Source organism: Rhopalosiphum maidis, chromosome 4 (genome assembly GCF_003676215.2).
Source record: "Rhopalosiphum maidis isolate BTI-1 chromosome 4, ASM367621v3, whole genome shotgun sequence".
In the NCBI taxonomy this organism is placed as follows: domain Eukaryota; kingdom Metazoa; phylum Arthropoda; class Insecta; order Hemiptera; family Aphididae; genus Rhopalosiphum; species Rhopalosiphum maidis.
Window position 1 is genome coordinate 23711571 of NC_040880.1, and position 19917 is coordinate 23731487.

General features: G+C 25.7%; 1 protein-coding gene across 11 annotated transcripts in view; it reads left to right on the plus strand.

Moving 5' to 3' along the window:
- The window catches only part of LOC113551707 (serine-rich adhesin for platelets-like), a 54440-nt gene that overhangs the window by 20130 nt on the left and 14393 nt on the right, over positions 1-19917 (plus strand). For 4 of the 11 annotated variants that reach the window (XM_026954114.1, XM_026954121.1, XM_026954175.1 and 1 more), the window contains 23 exons: positions 4805-4954; positions 7101-7172; positions 10415-10522; positions 11874-11957; positions 12089-12208; positions 12301-12396; positions 13246-13374; positions 13997-14125; positions 14273-14389; positions 14459-14485; positions 15281-15418; positions 15483-15557; positions 15833-15895; positions 15963-16082; positions 16289-16426; positions 16486-16578; positions 16660-16770; positions 16994-17131; positions 17190-17282; positions 17338-17454; positions 17691-17819; positions 17866-17958; positions 18033-18140. In XM_026954114.1, the coding sequence (XP_026809915.1) occupies positions 4805-4954; positions 7101-7172; positions 10415-10522; positions 11874-11957; positions 12089-12208; positions 12301-12396; positions 13246-13374; positions 13997-14125; positions 14273-14389; positions 14459-14485; positions 15281-15418; positions 15483-15557; positions 15833-15895; positions 15963-16082; positions 16289-16426; positions 16486-16578; positions 16660-16770; positions 16994-17131; positions 17190-17282; positions 17338-17454; positions 17691-17819; positions 17866-17958; positions 18033-18140 (2448 nt within the window). The remainder of the gene's footprint in view (positions 1-4804; positions 4955-7100; positions 7173-10414; positions 10523-11873; positions 11958-12088; positions 12209-12300; positions 12397-13245; positions 13375-13996; positions 14126-14272; positions 14390-14458; positions 14486-15280; positions 15419-15482; positions 15558-15832; positions 15896-15962; positions 16083-16288; positions 16427-16485; positions 16579-16659; positions 16771-16993; positions 17132-17189; positions 17283-17337; positions 17455-17690; positions 17820-17865; positions 17959-18032; positions 18141-19917) is intronic. The other 7 variants (XM_026954139.1, XM_026954130.1, XM_026954166.1 and 4 more) reach the window with 7 other exon arrangements.

Consider the following 19917-nt stretch of genomic DNA (forward strand, 5'->3'; position numbering starts at 1 on the left):
AATTCCATTAAAAATCATTCAATTTTTTGTATTTATTGTGACAATTCTTATTCTACATGCTTCAGCCGTTTTTTTTGTCGTGTTTAAATAAAAACTTTAGCTATTTCGGGATACGACGAGTCATAAGACAATTTTTTTTTACATAAGAATATACACTAAAAATTATTTTTTTACCTTGAGAATACAATCATCCATATGGGCTCGATGCACTATACTCTATTCCACCTAAGAGTGAACCGCTTTCGCGCACGCAGACTGAGCCGCCGATCATTGTCTGACCCCCCTGGTGACGGCTAGGCGTTCTGTCATTGGTCTACAGTCATCGCCGGTCGTCGTAAGTTGTCGACCGCCGTGCATACAGAGAATCATAAAAACATAGCTGTTTTCGCGATTAATTACTATACAACACTTATTTTGAAATTTCATCATAAATCAAACTACAGTGAAAACTCTTTATAACGAATCTGAAGGGACCAAGAGATTTCTTTCGTTAAAGAGAGTTTTCGTAATAGAGAGAGTTTAAAAAAAAAAACAAAATTGTTGTTAGAAATTTCGTCGATAATAAAATGAATATATTATTCGATATCGATAATAATGCGGTATTATTACGATATTAAAAGTAGATAATGAAAGAATGTAATCGTTCTTGGAAATTTCAGCATTTTTGCTGATTATTTTTATAATTTATAATACTTAACAGGTAAATTGTGTTATGAAACATACAATATTGTTTCGTTATTGAGAGTGACTATATGTTATAGAGAACGAGTTTACTAATGTGTTATAAAGCAAACCAACCATTATTATCTAATATTTACGTTTTATAGAGTTTTTCGTTGTAAAGAGTTTCGTTATAAAGAGTTTTCACTGTATATTATATACAAACACATAAACATAAAATATTATAAATTAAATTGTTTTATTGCTTAAATAATAAATTTAATATAATAGGTATAAAACAAATACAATTTTTTTTAAAAATACAAATAAAAAAAAAGTACACGTCAATATAATATAATACAAATACAATATTTTAAAAATACACAAGTCAATATAATAAAATACAAAAAAAAAAAAATAAAAAAATACATACGTCAATATAATAGAATAAAAATTTAAAAAAATTAGTCAGATTCAGTGCCGAGGGAGTCGTCTGATGATGTATCTCCGATTGTCAAAGTTACTGACTCCAACTCTGCAGACAATACTTCATCTACGACGAAGTCGATTTCCCAAAATTTATCCTCTTCTTTCTTCGTGTGACTAATAAAATTCTTCCACATGTCTGCATCCACGCGTTTGACGCCCTCAATTAATAAATTTTTGACATCGTGTAATTTATAGGTCTTATTGTTCATCCGTACGTAATTTTTAACGGATGACCAAGCCAACTCTATTGGATTGAGCTCACAGTGATATGGAGGTAGTCTTAGTATATTACGGTTATGTTTTTTTGCCAATTCGTCAATAACGTATTTCTGGTGTTGTGGCTTGATCCTTTTCACAATTTGAAGAAGTTGTGGTATACACATAGGTCTGTCTATAACTTCGCCTTTATCCTCCAGCCATTTTATTATATCACCTTTCTTGGTTTGCGACGTAGGTGCTTTATCAAGCTTCACAGAATGATATGACGCATTGTCCATGATGATAACACAGTTCTCTTTTAAACGAGGCAGTACACCCTCCATCCATTCGTAAAATGTCTCCCCATTCATTTCGTCATGGTAATCTCTAGTGTTTTTTTTCGATTCGAAGCACAACAATGCGCCGGGGACAAACCCATCTTCCGAACCTATATTCAGGACAATAAGGCGTTCATCTTTTCCTGAAGGATTTACGGCACCAGTTGACAGACCTTGTAGGAATGCGTCTCGGGGTGATTTAATTGTAGTATCGATCCATGTTTTGCTGGTACATTCACAAGCATTAACCCAGGTCTCGTCCAGATAATATAAATGTCGATCCTCATTTCGGTATTCACGCAATTGTTCAAGAAGCCGTCTACGCCAACACACAATTTCGGTTTTTTCAGTCAGTGCATTATTTCGACTACGTTTGCTGTACTTAAAATCCATTTCTTTCAAAAGCCTAAAAAGATTTGTTCTCGAAATAATAGGTAAAGAGTCGTCATCGGAAACTACTTGAAATATTTTGTCGACCGTAGGAATTTCACGTTTGAACCAAATACTATGTACATGCCTACGAACCACATTCCTCTCAAACTCTTCAAATGTATCGAGGAAGGATGTCTTAACACGTTTTTTGCAAGGAGATATTACTTTTTTAGTGTTGTTGTATTCTGTAATTGTGGTCGAAATTGTCGTTGCTCCAATGCCCAATTCTTTAGAAAGTTCTTGTCGGATAATTCTTAAAGACTTTGTTGGATCGGAATTCATTTTTGACTTGTACGCATTGATTATAATTTGTCTCTTGCCAGAATCTACTCTCTGAAATTGTAACAAAAATTATTATGATAAAACCAGCATATTAAATTAAAAAATCATTCATTGAAAAAATGTTCTTACCTTTACTGATGGATTTTTTTTTACTGGAGACTTGCCTACAGCTTGTTCTTGGTCCATGGTAATTATTTAATAAAAAATATATGAACAAAAAAAATAATTCACTACGGAAAATGATAGCTAAACTAATAAATGACGGTGGTAAATACTAAAGTGAACATGTGCGAGCGAGTGGAATCAAACAAGTGATAGTGTGTTAATACAGCTCACTACGTAGGCAGCTACAGTTTCGTGACGGCCCACACCAACGTTCGCGGCGGCGCCCGTCTTGTGGTGGGGATGCGTGAACAAAACGAGTTTTGGTCGGCCGAGTGGTTCACTCTTAGATATAAGAGAATAGAATTATAAAGAATAGAGTTTATAATATTGTAACTGATTATGTATATAATAATTATTTATTAATTAATTTCCTTTATTTTGTTTTAGTAAGACATTTTAGTATTCATAGTTTTAAATTAATTACTAATTTCACTCAACGTTTTATTACTTTTATGTTATATACCGAAGAATTATCATATTTGGTAAATACGTTGAGATTAGTAGAAAAATTTCTATCGTTTGTTTATAGTAGGAGTCACCAACTGGAGGACTGCGGTCCGCATCTGGACTACTAACCTTTTTACTACAGATCCGCGGAGAAAATTTTAAAATTTTTATAATATAATTAAATAAAAATTAAAAGTGTGTCATATAAAATTTATATTACGACAAAAAAATTAAATTAATCTGTATTGAATAAATCCATAAATAAATCAATTAAATACTAATTTAAGAAAAATGTATTTATTAACGTGTGTGAATTATTAAAACTGTCAGGGACCGCGGCTAGTGTGTTAAATTTCAACTTTTTATGGACTTCCATAAAAATTAGTGACCCCTGGGTTATGGTAAGGATAAAAAAAAATGTATTGCCTTTTTTGATCTATGTAACCGTTGATGTCTTTGCTCGTTCATGTCATCTTAGTGTTAAAATTAAGGTTATAACATTAGAAACATCAATGAATATTATACTCTGTCCCAAATAAGAAGACACCGCTTAGGCCCCTATAAATGAATCGCTACGTTCGGACCCCCCATGCAGTGTCTAATCGTTCTTTGATTGGTCGCCGCAGATCAGTTGCAGCCGTTGTCGTTGGTCGATTGTAGTCGTCTTTGTCGGCGCGTTCTTATACGGTGACAGAAACATGATTTTGGTGGGAATACAAGTTTCGACGGGTTTTCATTTGCTGCCTATTGTTTTCTTATTTAGGTCAGAGTATACACTAATTAATTATACGCGAATTATTATCAATGTAATTTGGTCGATTTACTTTCAATTTTAATATTTATATATATATATATATATATATATATATATTAAAAATATCATAAAAAATTTATAAAATCTTGATTGCATAAACAACTTTTAAATATATATTTATTTTTTACGAACCTAATTTTTGGACTTAAGGTACATATCATATTCATTTTATGTTAGACATAATTTTCAGAAACATGGGCGTAAATAGTTATAGAGGGGCTGGGGGCTCAGAAGTATTATCTCTTTCTAAGATATGTTACCTTGTTTTAATTCTATGCATTTTAATATAAAGATAATCTTTATTATAATAAATTATATAATTTATAAATTTATAATCATTTTTTGTAACTAATAATAATAGCTCTAAGTATAATAATATTAATAATAATATGTTGTTAGGTTTTCATTGATTTTCATTTTAACGTTGTATAAACAGTAAAAACGGCCTGCCACGCTGAATTTCCCTGCGTTTGAACTAAATACATCGTCGTGACATACACGTAATACGTACACGAGTAGCAAACGTGTGTGTGCGGGTAAAAATGGTACAATACATTGTGTCGTCCAAACACATATATATATCACTGATAATTAAATTACATAAAAGATAAAATTGTGTATCAATCTTGTATGAAGTAGATGGAGGTGACCTCCAGGTTAGGTTACTCTTTTTGTTTTTAAAACCTTTAGAGCTTAACGATATACATTTGAGCACTTCATTTATGTCTACGTGAAACATTATTTTAAATAACTTATGATTAAAATTATTTTAATTTCTATTAAAGCATTTTTTTAGCTTTTCTTTTAAATTCATATGAAGAAATAAACATTTTTTGGTTGTAAAAACATACTCTAAATATTTATTATAATTTGATTTACTCAGTTTTATGGTTTTCATCTTTCCAACATAACTATTTGATAACATTATAATATTTTGTTTTTTCAATATTGTTTAATTATATATGTATATTTTTTTTAGGTTGCTGTATTAGTTCAGTTTGTAAAAAAACGGGTAGAGATCTAAGAAGTCTGAAATTAGTTAAAATCAAAGATCATTTGACAAACCAAGAGGTTAAAATGACACCCGAAGAGATACTTTTGAATCTGAATGAAAACGATATTGTAAATGGTAACTAGAATTATTATAATATTATTTATGGGAATTTGTTATTGAATTATTTGTTCAAGGTTAATTATTTTGTCAATTAGAAATTTATTTTTTAAATATAGCTCTGAAATAACGTAAAAGCTTTTTTTTAATTTCTTTAGACAGTATAGACATAAGTTTTATTTTCAAAAATTAAATATAAATGAATGAATTTAATATACATATTAGTTTTAAATATAATATGAAGGGGGTCGGAGCCGGTGCGTTTTTAGGACAAAAAGACGTCTTACAGGAAAAACTCTAGCGTCCCGTAGAAAAGTCGGATTTTATTAATTTTTTTTTAATTTAAAATATGAGAATATTTTGCAGGTCGAATCAAAGCCTGTTTTTCGAAATTATAAATATAGAAGCTCTAATATACATTTAAATAATGCAAAATATTCGTTGTTTTTCAAAAATCTTTTTAGCACATCAAAGTAAAATAAAAAGTTGGGCTTTGATCTGACCTGCAAAATGTTCTCATATTTTAAATAAAAAAAAATTAACAAAATCCGACTATTCTACAGGGCGTGAGAGTTTTTCGTGTAAAAGCATTTTTCTTCATCTAAATAGTGCTTCGATAAAATAGTGATCGAAGTCATTCGCTGACTTGTACATGCGTGTGCGTAAATATCTTTATCTGTGCGTGCGCGTTGTACCGCACACAACCGGTATATTACGGATAGAAATAAAGTAGTTTATTTAATTATTTATAAATAACTTGCTTTTGACGATGCGGCGTTGATACCCACTTTTCCTTTATTAGTTACAAATATAATAGAAGTCTTATTACTGTATACATTTAATAATAATAATAATAATAATAACAATACGTAAATAAAACATAAAATAATAAATAGTACTCGTGTATGATTATAACAAATAATAGGTACATGTTTAATTACAATAATAATAATTGTTAAAAAATTGTCATTTATTATCAAATTTTAGGATCTAGAATTTCTTGTTATAAATTAGTTTTTAAAAAATTCAACCGTGTTTCCATTTTATCCCTCCAGAAGTCGTCATCACGCATTATAATTTCTACAAACATATCTGAAAACAAAAAAATTATACGTCGTTTTATCTGTAGCTTGTTCTGTACTACGTATATCTACTAATTTATTTAGTTTGTAAAAAAAAACATTTGGTTATAATACGAATTAAATTATATTGTATATTGTTATTCATTAAGTGAGGTTAATAGGATTAATTTACTTCTGTGATTAATGTCTGATAAATTAGGTCTAAAATCTTAAGGTATCTAAGGTTAGATAGAAGTATCTAAAATTGTTATTAAACTTTTATAAAAAAAGAAAACATGATAATAATAATTAATTGATAGTTTTCAGTAAGCTTATAGATTTTTCTCTTCACACATACATCACAATATTATTATTAATTAATAATTTGTATACCAATAAATCTTCTGAATGTTTTTAAAATCATATAATTTATATATTACTCAAATTCTCATAGACAACTGAATCAAAGTATACCAGGGGTATAGATAAATTTAATAATAGATAGTTATAAATAATAATGTTTTAAAATGTCATGCAAGGAAGTCTGATGTTTTTAGTGGAAAGATTCTTAATGAAATTGGAAGTGATTAATATTGATAGTTTTTCTACATAATACTTACTGTTATATATTTAAGTTAGATTAATACAATTCAAATTATAAAATAAATTATTTTAAAATTATTATGAAATAAAACACAACTTAATTTAGGTATTATAAATTTGTTGTTTGAACAAAGTATAAAATAAAGTATCTGTTCCACATTTTATAAAACAGGATTTTGATTTTGATATTTTATTAAATATAACCAATGTGTTACATCTTGGTTCTAACAATAGTATATTTATGCATATTTTTAATAATATTTATGAATTATACCAACTCAACCTGAACTTTCAGGATCTATTTGTTATCTACAACAAATATTAAAATTTTTTCGTATAAAAATAAGAAGATATTTATGTTTTTTCTTTGATTATTACCATTTTTTTTATTATGCTTGAATAAATATTACTAGAGTAAAAAAGTAAACATGAATAATCAGTTAGTGTTATTAAAAAATTTAAATTATTATATAGACCTATATTATTTGTTTTATGAATAGGACAAGACTCGAACGCTTCAATAAAACGAGAGCATTTTAATGAACCTTGTTATAATCTTGATGGTAATCTAGGTAAGTGAGAATATTCGATTTGAAACATAACTAGATTTAATATTAACTTAAAAATATGAAAATAAAAAGTAGTTATTTTATTTTGTATTATTAATAAAAAAATAATTAGTTTTGAATTAGTAGAAAATTCACATCCACAAAATACAATGAAATAATTTCGATTTTAAGCATTTTTTTATACGTGTACGAATGCTTTCTCTCTTGCTATTAGTAAATTAAACAGACTTTAGTTAATTCAAATATGTTGAAAAAATAATGAATGGAGTAAAATTCAAGTCAATAAGTTAGAATATGTTTGTGGTAATTTGAAGGTTTATTTCTATCCAAAAAACGTTAGTGGTGGTACTATACGGTAGTGGTGTAATCTATTTTCATATTTTATAATCAGTTGAAGTAATAAGTATGTCCACTCGACCATCAAAAACTGGTCATGCAACTAGACCTAACCTAACCTAACGTATACATAGTGAATTATAATACTACATTTTTTTTTGTATTACTTCGCCATTATAATGTTATGTTATAATCTTCTTTCTTAGCTTAACACGGTCCCTGTAGGACCTGAGCTGCCATATGCAATTCTCTCTACCTTTCCCTGTCCAATGCTAGGTCAACTGATACATTTCTTCCCTACATCTTGATATCTTTCTGTACCGCATCTTTCCACCTCGTTTGTGGTCTGCCTATCGGTCTTTTCTTATGTATGGTTTCCGTTAGTACTTTTCTTATGATGTTATTATCAGCTTTTCATACACGCCCAAACCATTCCATTCTCTTAATTTTTATATACGATGAAATATTGGGTTTTAAATATAGTCTGTATAGGTCGTCATTCTTTCTTTTCTTGAAAATTCCTAACTCTGTTTTATATATTGGGCCAAAAATGTTTTTAAGTACCTTTTGTTCGAGTATTGCCAATCTGGCAATTACTGGTCTCAGATAATTTATATAGAGTAGAGTTTTTTAATTGTTGACAGTAATTTGGACTTAAGTAGCTTACTTATACTATGATAGCATCGGTTCCCACTAGCTATTCTTTCACTTATTTCTCGGTGCATGTCATTTTTACTATTTATGGTTATATGGTTATATATGGTCCTAGGTATTTGAAATTGTCCACTTTTTCAAAGATTAAATTACCTACTTGTAAGTTATGTTGATTTTCGTTGCTTCTAGAGAGAACCATAAATTTAGTCTTTTCTTGATTTACGTAGCCCCATTTTTTTACTAGCTTCCAACAATTCAGATGTAGTTTATATAATTTATTGTCTGGTGTTACCTAATATGACGTAAATATAATAATATTACCTAATATTGTCGTCAGCGTACGCTGTTATTGATTCACTACCTACTATCTCCACCTTTTGTTTTTGGGTTAATTCTCTTATGACCTTCTCCAAACCTATATTAAATAGTGTCGGGGATAGGGCATAGCCTTGCCGTAGCCCTGAATTAATTTCGAATTCCGACGCTATAATATGTATTGAAATTATTTATGAATTCAATATACCTAATAATAAATATTAAAATATTATTGTAACCATGCGCTAGCTTATTATATGACGTATTATAATGTATTATAATATAAATATTATGATGTCTTATAATAAGTTGTATATACGGCGACTGTTGTCGACCGCGACGAGTAACAGCGGTGGACAACTGGCGACCTATCATAGCGTACCTGATCTCGCCTAGGTTATCATGCACTAAATTAAGCATTCTTAAAAATTAAAAACGTTTACCTTTATTAAACAAATATTATTTGAATTGTATTGAATTAGAACAAGTTAATCTCGTTATTGATTTGGGTGTATATCTTGACTCTTCTTTTTTATTCAACGACCATTATTTCCATTATCTATATTCAATATAGAGTATCCTCGATGCTAGGCTTTATAATGCGTAATTGTAATAATTTTGATTCTTTAGTCCTCGACGTTTTACTGTGCATTTGTTAGGTCGATTATTATAATTCAATAATATGGTCTCCTCACAAATACATACGCTTGAGGTGATTCAAAATGAGACTAATATGCAGTAAATGTAATATTTCACGTTTGTCTCACTTTGAGACTCTCACACTTCATATGAACCATTGTTATTATATTTAAAGCTTGATACTGTTCAAGTTAGAAGGGTCAAGCATGACATTTGATTAGACAGATTTATATTTTTTATGTGCCATTCCAGCGTATTTTTACAGTAAGAATGCCTCTATAATTAGATCCATGTAATATATAAATAATTTTAATGTTGATATTTTTATTTGTAATTATTAATTCTTTTAATTTATGTCTTAAAGTTAGCCAATTAATTTTTTGTACCACCAGAACAATCATTATGTATATATTATTTTTATATTCCATATTTACCATTGTAATTGGGCTCGCTCATTTAATCCTTAATAAATAAATAAATGAATAATTATTTCAGCCATTTTTAATGTTTAAACATTTTTTTTTTTATAACTAAGTATTCTAAAAATCTTATAAGTTTATTTTTTCTATTTTTATCATCATAATTTTATAGTAAAATATTTTTTGGTTAACTTTGACACCTAAAAATAGAATTTTGGACCATTAGTTCATGTGCTATAATTATTTAAAGTAAATATAAAAGTTGAGTAGTTGAGGATAGACATTTTGTTGGGTACTATTACCCCACAAAATATCTATCCCTCTACACTTTGCTCATCTAAACTTTAAATACTCATAACTAGTAAGCTACTTGTCCAATATTTGATTTTTATAAATCAAAATGCTATCGAAATTATATTATTAAAAATGTATATAGCCATTAAAAAATAAAATTAAAAACAATAACAATAATAGTAAAAAATATATTTTTTCCCAAAAATGTTCTGTAATCAATGGCAATTATATTGAAAGACTAATATTTTCAAATATGTATTTATGTTTTCGGTAGTTAGAGTCTTACATTAAATATATCACTTCAAATATTTAATGGTAATTTAGTCAGCAAATGTTAATAAGTTAAAAGGTTAAAAAGATTTTGAAATAAGTTATTAATTTAATATCATGACTCGTACATAAGTGTTGTTTATTATATTTTTTTTACTATTATTTCAATTTTAAACCCCCAAAGTTACAACTCTTAATGTAGGTACAGCAGGAACTTAATATTGTATATTAAAATTGCATGACACAAAAAAAGTAATTTTAATTTTTAACATCTATTTTATATATTTATTTCTTTATGTGTATTAATATACTTTTTAGACTGTGGAGGAAATGACACAACTATATTGAAGAGCAATCAGCAAAATAATAAAGTAACTTTTGTTTTTGTTACAAGAACTTCGCCAAAAAACGCAAATAATTTAGATGGTAATCCTAGTTATCCTGTCAACAGTAATATAATTATAACTAGGGCAGGGATTTTAATGCTCTTATAAATCCCAAAAATGCGCTTAAAAAAAATGTAAAAATGACATGAAAAAACTCAAAAATGCATTAAAAAAAATATCTTTAAAATTTATTTATAAAAGCTTTATAGTATTTTATAATATAAACTTTATTTTATTAAATATATTGAAAAAGCTTTTACTCTTTATTGTTACATTGAACTACGATAGCATACTTCAGAATTTTTAATATAAATGAGTTGTTAGCTACCAGCGTATAAATATCTTATAAATTCACATTAAAATTTTAAATTCGAACAAAAGATTTAAAAATCCCAAAAATGACCTAAGAATATTTATAATGCCCTAAAAAATCAAAAATGTAAAATATAGTTTCTTATTCTTATTCAAAAATACATAAAAACATATTTATAACAAAACGACCATCGTACAGAAAGCTTCAAAAACAATGCAAGGTGCATCAAAATCCCAGCCCTAATAGTAATATATTGATATTTTTAAATTAATTTATGTCAATAATTATTATATATCATTCTTGTTAAGATATTAAAATTTATTAGTAAAATAGTCAAATTTTAAGAATCTAGTTATATCTTGTTTATACTCCTTTAAGTTCAATCTTATCTTTGTAGATTTTCAGTAAAAACTATTAAATATTACTTTATTACAGAATTATATACCCAAAAATAGATTTTAAGTGAAAATATGATGTTCTCTGATAACCTTATGAACTTTATGTATAATGATGTTAAACATTTTAAGACTAGAAAACATTTAGATGCTTCTAATTTCTATGAAAATATATACTGAAAAAAAGAAAATTCAACTAGTTATCATAAAATAATCTATTAAATAAACACTAATATGGTATTTCATATTTTGTTAAAATATATTATATAGGTACAATATAAATTAATCATTAGATACAATATTTCGTCCAAAGTTGTTAGCCAAGTAAAATAATCTTCAATTGTTACAACAAAAGGACTATTTACAATAATAATAAAAAAAAAAACTGTTAGATTTTGTAATTGTAAAATGGCCTTTTGCTTGTTTATTTACAAATATAGACGATCATTTAATAAGAACTAAATATAATAATGAGGATGATCAACTAACCATATGTTATCTTGATTTATAAATATTTTAATTTTAAAGGAAGCTATAAGCGTGGGAAATATTACAATTTTAAAATCTTGATTATGTAAATTTACTGTAATACACTTAACTAACTTTGGATATATACTAAGTATAAATGCATGATTTGACTTTCTTAAATTAATTTTTATTTATAATATTCTATATGTCTATAGGAACTAGTGATGCAGATGTCAAACTTGAAAATAGGTTAGAAATAGAAGTTATTTTTGAAGAAAACCCTATTATAAAAGAGCCAAGTAAGTGATTTATATTAAATTAAAATAAAATTTAATTTAAGTCAATGAAATTTAATCAATTCAACTTGTATGCTTTTCTACTTTATCATTCATTATTATTTTTATAAATTTAACTTTTTTTATAATTTTAGGTCATACACTTAATGATGATCAGGCTTTAGAAGAATGTAATTTTTCTAAAGTAAAAAGTTTATCATCGACAACTCCAACTATTCTGGAGGAGAAAAATAAAAAAAATGTTGAATATGAAGGTATAACTGCTACTAGTGAGATTCATATAATATGATTTGATATTAAAGATTAAATATAAATTAATTGACACAATGGTATACATATATTTCAGATTTAATATCAGATAAAAATTGTAATTCATCGTTAATATTATCAACAACACTCAATAAAGAAAAAATAAATTATCATGATACGACAATTAATATAGGTAAGGTATTTTTAGTAAAACATGTACAATTTACTGTTGTTTGATCGGCCTTAGTTAGGTTAGGTTTTACTGGCCATTCATTTAGAATTTAGCTAAGGTTAAAATAGTTTATCTCCAGTATCAATTAATGTGTCCAGTCACCCTCCACCCTCTATACTTACCTAATGTATTTATATTGAGTTATATTATTTACTTGTGGGACATGATTCTATAAAAAAAAAAAAAAAATTAAAACAGAATAAAATGAAGGATGGTCATTGTATTTAAATTGTGTTAATATTGCATTTTTAAATACTATATATTATGTTCTGGCCTACAACGATTTTATAGTTTTTATATGGTCCTCTAGTTAAGTTAGACGTTTGATGACCATTACAAAAATTATGTAATGTCAAGACAAACAATAATAGTTGTAAGTCCAATTAAAATTAATTTAACAATAAATTAATAAATACTGTTAATTTGTTGTGTTTTGATATTATTTACTGTTGATTGAATTAAATAGAAAATTAATTCTTTTTAAGGATAATATTTTTAATTCATGTACAGTAGAACCTCGATTATCCGTGTTCGCTAATAACCGTGCTAACTCTTCTGAAAATTTAAAAATAAGTATGGACTGTAGATGTATAACATTATTGTATATATTTTTAATTATAATTAAATAAAAAATTACATTATTATAAAAAGTCTCGATTAACCGTGGTTTTCATTTATCCGTGTGACCCTTTCCCCGTCATTACCCCAGATAATCGAGGTTCCACTGTAATTGAAATTTTAACAAATATTATATTCAATCATAATATTAATTCAAGTTTTTTTTTTAATTTGTGCATAATTGAATTTCAGATGTAATTACTAAAGAAAACCCTATATTAAATGAGGGTTTTCCTTCCAAAACAAGTGGACTATTATTACCAACAACTGAGCTGACAGAAATAAATACTAATAATTATCTTCAAAGTGACATTACCGAAGGTAGTAATCTATAGTTTATTGATGTTTTCATATTTCGATTTGTGATTATTTACATATTTTTTTATTATCTTAAAGCTAACCATCAGTTTTAATGTTAAAAAATTATTATATATAACATAATTAGTATGATAAAAAAAAAATATGATGATTGAAATAAATAGGGACTTTTAATTAACCTAAAGAAATTATATTTATATTTGACCACTAACGAATGTTCAATTTCAAATGAAATTATCAATCATCTTAATGATCTTGAAACTGAGTCAAATTCTATGACTGTTAATAACTAAGAAGACAAAATAATAAAGTTAATATATTAATTAATATTGGAAATTATTTGGTGTTAGAGGTTTTGAGATTGATTTCCCACTAGGTGCATTGAATTATTTATCCATTTTATAGTTATTTTACCGTCGATTTTAAATTCTTATTATGTATTGTTATTTCTTTTTCTTTTTCAAATACCTTGTATGTTCCTCATGTTACTTATTGTTTACTGAATATCCATGCATTGAACATATTACTCAAATAATATATTTAAATACATCTGTTAATTTATAATAATTATATACAACTCATTGAATTGTTAGTCAATTTTTAATTGGTTTATTATTGTATTTAGATCTAATTCCTAATGTGAATCATACATCAAATGAGAGCTTTCCTTCCAAAGATAGTGGATCATTAATACCAACAACTGATTTGTTGGAAATAAATACTAATAATTACCTTCAAAGTGACATTATCGAAGGTACCAATCTGTAATTTATTGAAGTTTTTAAGATTTTTAATTGCAACAATATATGTTTAGTTTTGTTACTATCAGTTTTATGTTAATAAATAATGATAAAAAGAAATTGGGTCTCTAAATTAATTAATCTAAAAATTTGTATTTTAGATTTGACTTCTAATGATTGTTTAACTTCTAATGAAAGTATTGATCATTTTGAAACTAATATTTTAACAATATCAACAACTGAGTTGAATATTGATGATTTAAATAATAAAATAAAGGGTAAGGTTTTATTGGTATTTGAAATAAATAATAATATTGTACTTATATTTCATATTAATTTTGTCACAGGTAATATTGATGCTGATTATGATCAAGGTGAGTAATCATACAATTTTTTTAATAGTATTTGTTATTATTTAATCTTTTCAAATAAAACCACCATGCAATCATCATATACATAGCATGGGTCACCAAATCCGGCCCACAGACAAATAATAAATACCACATATTACAACAACATTATATGTATTATTATTGTAATTATTATTTTTGATAAATATTATTGGTTTTTAAATAATGTAAATATATACTTAGAATTTTGATAGCCCGTAAAAAATTTTCAGATACTTAATGTAGCACTTCAAAAATATTGATTGGGGACCCCTGATGTATAGGAAGGTCTGTTAATTTTAAATACTATTCATCACAAAGATAAATGTTATGCTATGATTTTAATGTTTGTATCATCTCTCTTTGTTTATTAAAAACCAACACTGCATTTGTGATTCCAAAGTATTTAATTTTAGACCTGGTTATAAATATCTAATAAAATTTATAAAATTTAAAAAATATTTCTATGTTTATTTTCTTCAGAGAATTTTTAATAATAGTGTTAACCATTAGATATTATTTATATAAATAATTAATTAATATTCAATTGAGATGAAAATTTCTATAACTATATACATTTTAATGTATTTTTACATATAATGTCTGATAGATAATCAAATTAGTTGTGATTTTGATTAATTACTTTTTTAATATGCAACAACAAATTGTGTACTTATTATTTTACAGTATTTTAAAAGTAACTTAAGTTCTAAATGTATACTTAAGTTATTTTCAAACTTTGAATTATTATTTATAAAATTGGGTTATATTTTGTTTAAGATTTCACTTCAAATGATAGTTTTATTTTAAATAAAAGTAATGATATTGATACTGAAAGTTCTTCAAGTTTATCAATATCAACAAAGAATGTAATAAATATCAAGAAAATAAAAGATAAAAAAAATAAAGATATTGAAGGTAGAGTTAATCTATTTATTATTTCATTATATATGTTTTTATATTAATTGATAATATTATGTAGGAGATCTTGTCTGGAAAATAGAAACCTCATCAACTACCGAGTCAAAAAATAAGGATATTTATAAAAAATACAAGGGTAATGATTATTTATTTATAATTATTGAGATAGTGACTATAGTAATCTTTACATTAATTTGTTAGATAAATTAAATTTTTTTATGTTCTAGGACTTAAATCCAATGATAGTTTTACCAATATGATAATTAAACTTGTAGTTTTTCATGCTTATCAGTTTCAATCTATTCATTTATTAAAAATAAGAAAATTAAAGATCTTATTAAAAACAAAAAATTACTGTATATTGATAAACTAAATATTTTTTTTTCATATGTATTAATTAACATTTTATAGGAGATAATAAGGTCCGAAAAGTAAAAACAGTAACATCCACAGATGAGTCAAAAGATATCGAGGGTAAAGACTATTAATATTGACTATAATACTGGTTTTTATAATAAATTATTTATTATATAATTTATAGGTCTACCAGTTAGTTACTTAAAAAAATCAAAACTTTTTGAAAAATTATTAAAAAGCAAAACCAAGGATATTCATATAGATTCTGATGATACTTATACGGTTGCTACCAACAATCAACAAGGTGTCCCGTTTGTTTAGTTTTAATTTAATATAATCAATAAATGAGCTTTAATTTTTTGAATTTGAATTTCTTTGATTTTTTTTCTTTGCATTGAATTTAAAATTATTGGTTTCATTTAAGTAATCATTTATGTAATTCTAATTAAATATTTATTTTAGAAATACAATGTATAATTTAATTTAATATGATATTGTATTTTATTTTAGATCCTATTTCCAATGATAATTTTGCATTAAACCAAATCGATGATTATGAAACTGGGTGTTCTTCTAGTTCATCTTCATCAACATATGTGTCTAAAAAAAAAAATAGACATAAAAATCTTAAAAGTGAAAATATTGATGGTACTATTTAGATATATTTTACTATTATACTTATACTAATCTATATATTATTTTCAAAGATCATGTTCAAAGATTAAAAGCATGTTCATCAACAAGCATTGATGACATTATAAATATTCAGAATAAATATAACAAAAGCAAAGCAACTAAGGGTAATAATTAATTTTTTTTTTTTTTTATGATAAAGTTATATTTTACATTAATTTATGATGTGTTAAAACCTATTGTCTTAGAAGTTAATGATTTGAAAAAATCACATGCTTATGAAAAATATACTAAAATTAAATCGAAAGAGATGAAAATTATTGCTGCTAAATATAATTTTGCAATTGACTATGATCAAGGTAAGTTACCTTTGAAAGTTAACTTTAGTTAAGATTAAACTAAAACTGCATTTTATTGAAATTAAATGTTTTCTACATTTATTATAAAATCTGCGATAATTTAAATTTTTAAATACTATTTTAAACATATTTAGTTTAATAATTATACAATATGTACTATATTAATAATTAATATTCAAGTATAATTGTTGTTTTTATAATTTGTTAATTTTTTTTAATCCAGATGTTACTTCTAATGACAGTTTTATTATGAATAAAAATAATCAATCTGAAGCTTGTAGTATTATAAGCTCATCATCGAGTATAAAAGTGGCAAATAAAAAGAAGAAATTTAAAGAAAACAAAAGTGAAATTACTGATGGTAGTGTTAATTGATTGATTATTATGATGTTCTATGAATTAATTAATAATGTTTTTAGGAGAAGATAACCCTCGTAGTTCAAAAAAATCAACCTCAATAACAAAGTCTAACAATAAGATTATTAATGACAGAGCAGGAAAATTATCTGAAGGTAATCATTGATATTAATTTTTTGTTTATCACTAATTTATAATATAATTTTATAGGTTTACCAGTTAATTACCTCAAACAGTCTAAAGTTTATGAAAAACTGCTCAAGGGTAAATCAAAGGATTCATTAAAGTTTAATGATAAAAATAAATCTGGAGCTGATGACCAAGAAGGTAAGTATTATATTTATGTATTTTTAATTAAATTAAATTGAACAATAAAATTTTATTAAGTTTATATTTTAGGGTTAATTTATATTTTGAAACTGTTCATAAATCTTATTTGTCTTGAAGATTTTCAATAATAATCTTTAATATTAATTTTTTAAAATAGCTTTCTTTAGAAATTATATTTTTAGTATCACCTTAAAATTTAATTATTCCATATTAATGATTTTTTAATATTTCAGATGATAGATCTAATGATTGTTTTTTATTAAATCAAAGCAATCAATCGGAAATTTGTAGTTCAACATCATCAACGATCGTGACAAATAAAAAAAAGAAAACTAATTATTGTGAAAGTGGAATTTTTGATGGTAGAATTTTTTTTTTTATTTACATATTATATAAACTAATTTATAGTAATTTTAGGAGATTATTCTTGGAAATCAAAAAAAACAACAACAAAAGAATCTAGCAATAAGAAACATGGTGAATGCAATAAATTAACTAAAGGTATGTATCATTTATTGGCAGTGATGATAATATTACTTTTTTTATAGTACTAGTATATGATGTATAATTTATAGATTTACCAGATAATTATTTAAAAAAATCAAAAGCTTACAAAAAACTTCTTAGCAGTAAAACAAAAGATGCATTTAATAAAGATAACTTAAAAACTGATCATAAACTAAGTAAGTAACATTTTTCTTCCCAATTTAATGAAATTAAATTAAAAACCTTAATTATGTTTTTATTATTGTGATTCTTAATTTTATGTTAATCTTATTTTGCCGATAAACAAGTCTTGGAAATTTATGCATTTGCATATTTCTTAGGAAGCTGCAAAAATCTGATTCGATACAAATTAGTATCATAGTGCATACAATTTAAGTACAAAAATTGATGCTGCATATTTTTGCATATTTGGCCTAATTTAAAAGGTTTTTCTATATTTAAAGATTTTAAGCATATTAATGTATATTATAGTAGTAAATCATTGATTTAAAGAAATTTAAAATAATAATAAAGACCGTTACACATTGTTGCATTTTCTATATTTTGAATTTAGTATTTGATAGCAATTTATCAGCCCAGTTAAAAGGTTTATTTTTATATAGTAAAATCTTGTTTGTCGTGTACACAGTTTTTGATAAAAATAAACTTTTTACTGGGTCGATAAATTGAAATTAATTATCGGTATAGTATAATTCAAAATATAGATGATGCGATGACGTTTTGTAGCTATATTTTAAAACTGTGTATCGACAATGGTTGTAGGACTATGAATAACTGAAAAATGTTTCTTCATGATCTACAAACCAAAAATAAAAATAGAGCGGGCAATTGGGTATCACTCTGCTGTTTAGTAGAGGTGGAGAGTTGGTCATTATAATGAATGTGATAAATTTGAATGAAATGACAGGTATCATTGAATACGAAATTCGATTCTGTTCGAAGATGATTTGTCAATCTCAGATTTATTGTTTTATTATCTATATTTTATATTGTAATTTATTTTTCTCAACTATTGGTGAAAGTTTCAAGTTTCTACGACTTATACTTTTTGAATAACAATAAATATTTTAAATCGTTTTAGGATATATTGTTATTTTACGCGATTTTGTCAAAATATTTTGAAGATTTAATCGTAATTAAAATAACGTTAATATAAACATTAGTGAACATTTCAAGTATTTACAATGATTCGTTTTTGAGTTACAGCTAAAAAAAAATATCGATTTTGTCGAAAATTGGCTATGCGTAAAAATTGCCATTTTCCATTACTTTTCCAGGGTTTCTCCTGACGCTTTTGTAAACTGTTGTACCACGAGAGAACGCTTACGGCTCGCGCATCGAAATGATCGCGATCCGTCGTTTCGAGGCCAAATTTCTCCTATCATACCACGAGAGAACACATACGGCAATGTAACCGACTAGTTCCGATAGTGAACGACTTATTTCAACTTGAGATTATTTAGTGGTGGGGATGCTCGTGCGCAAAAAACGAGTTTCGGTCGGCCGCCGCATGCATTCTTTCGTGGTACGGAGTATACCAGAAATTTTCTACTTTTAACCCCCCAAAATACTAACTAGATGCATTTTCCTTTTCAAAGATGGGCTAAAGTAAAAATATTAAAGCACTATTACTACTCCAAAACGTGAATGACACATTAAAATAAAAAAAACTTATTGTAAAATCAATACATTCATCACTCTGTACAGAATCTAAAATTGTACTTGAATAAGTTTAATTTTATTAAAAAATAATTTATACATTTTTTTAGTTTATTTTTGTATATAATATATTCATGTCTTAAAAATAAATAATAACTGCATATTGTACTGCTTAATATTGCATATTGAAGATTTATTTTAGTGCATATGTAAGCACATATTTTATTATTTTTTAACGCATTACGTTTGTGTCCTGCTGATAACATTTTAAATTTTGTGAATTTATTAATTATG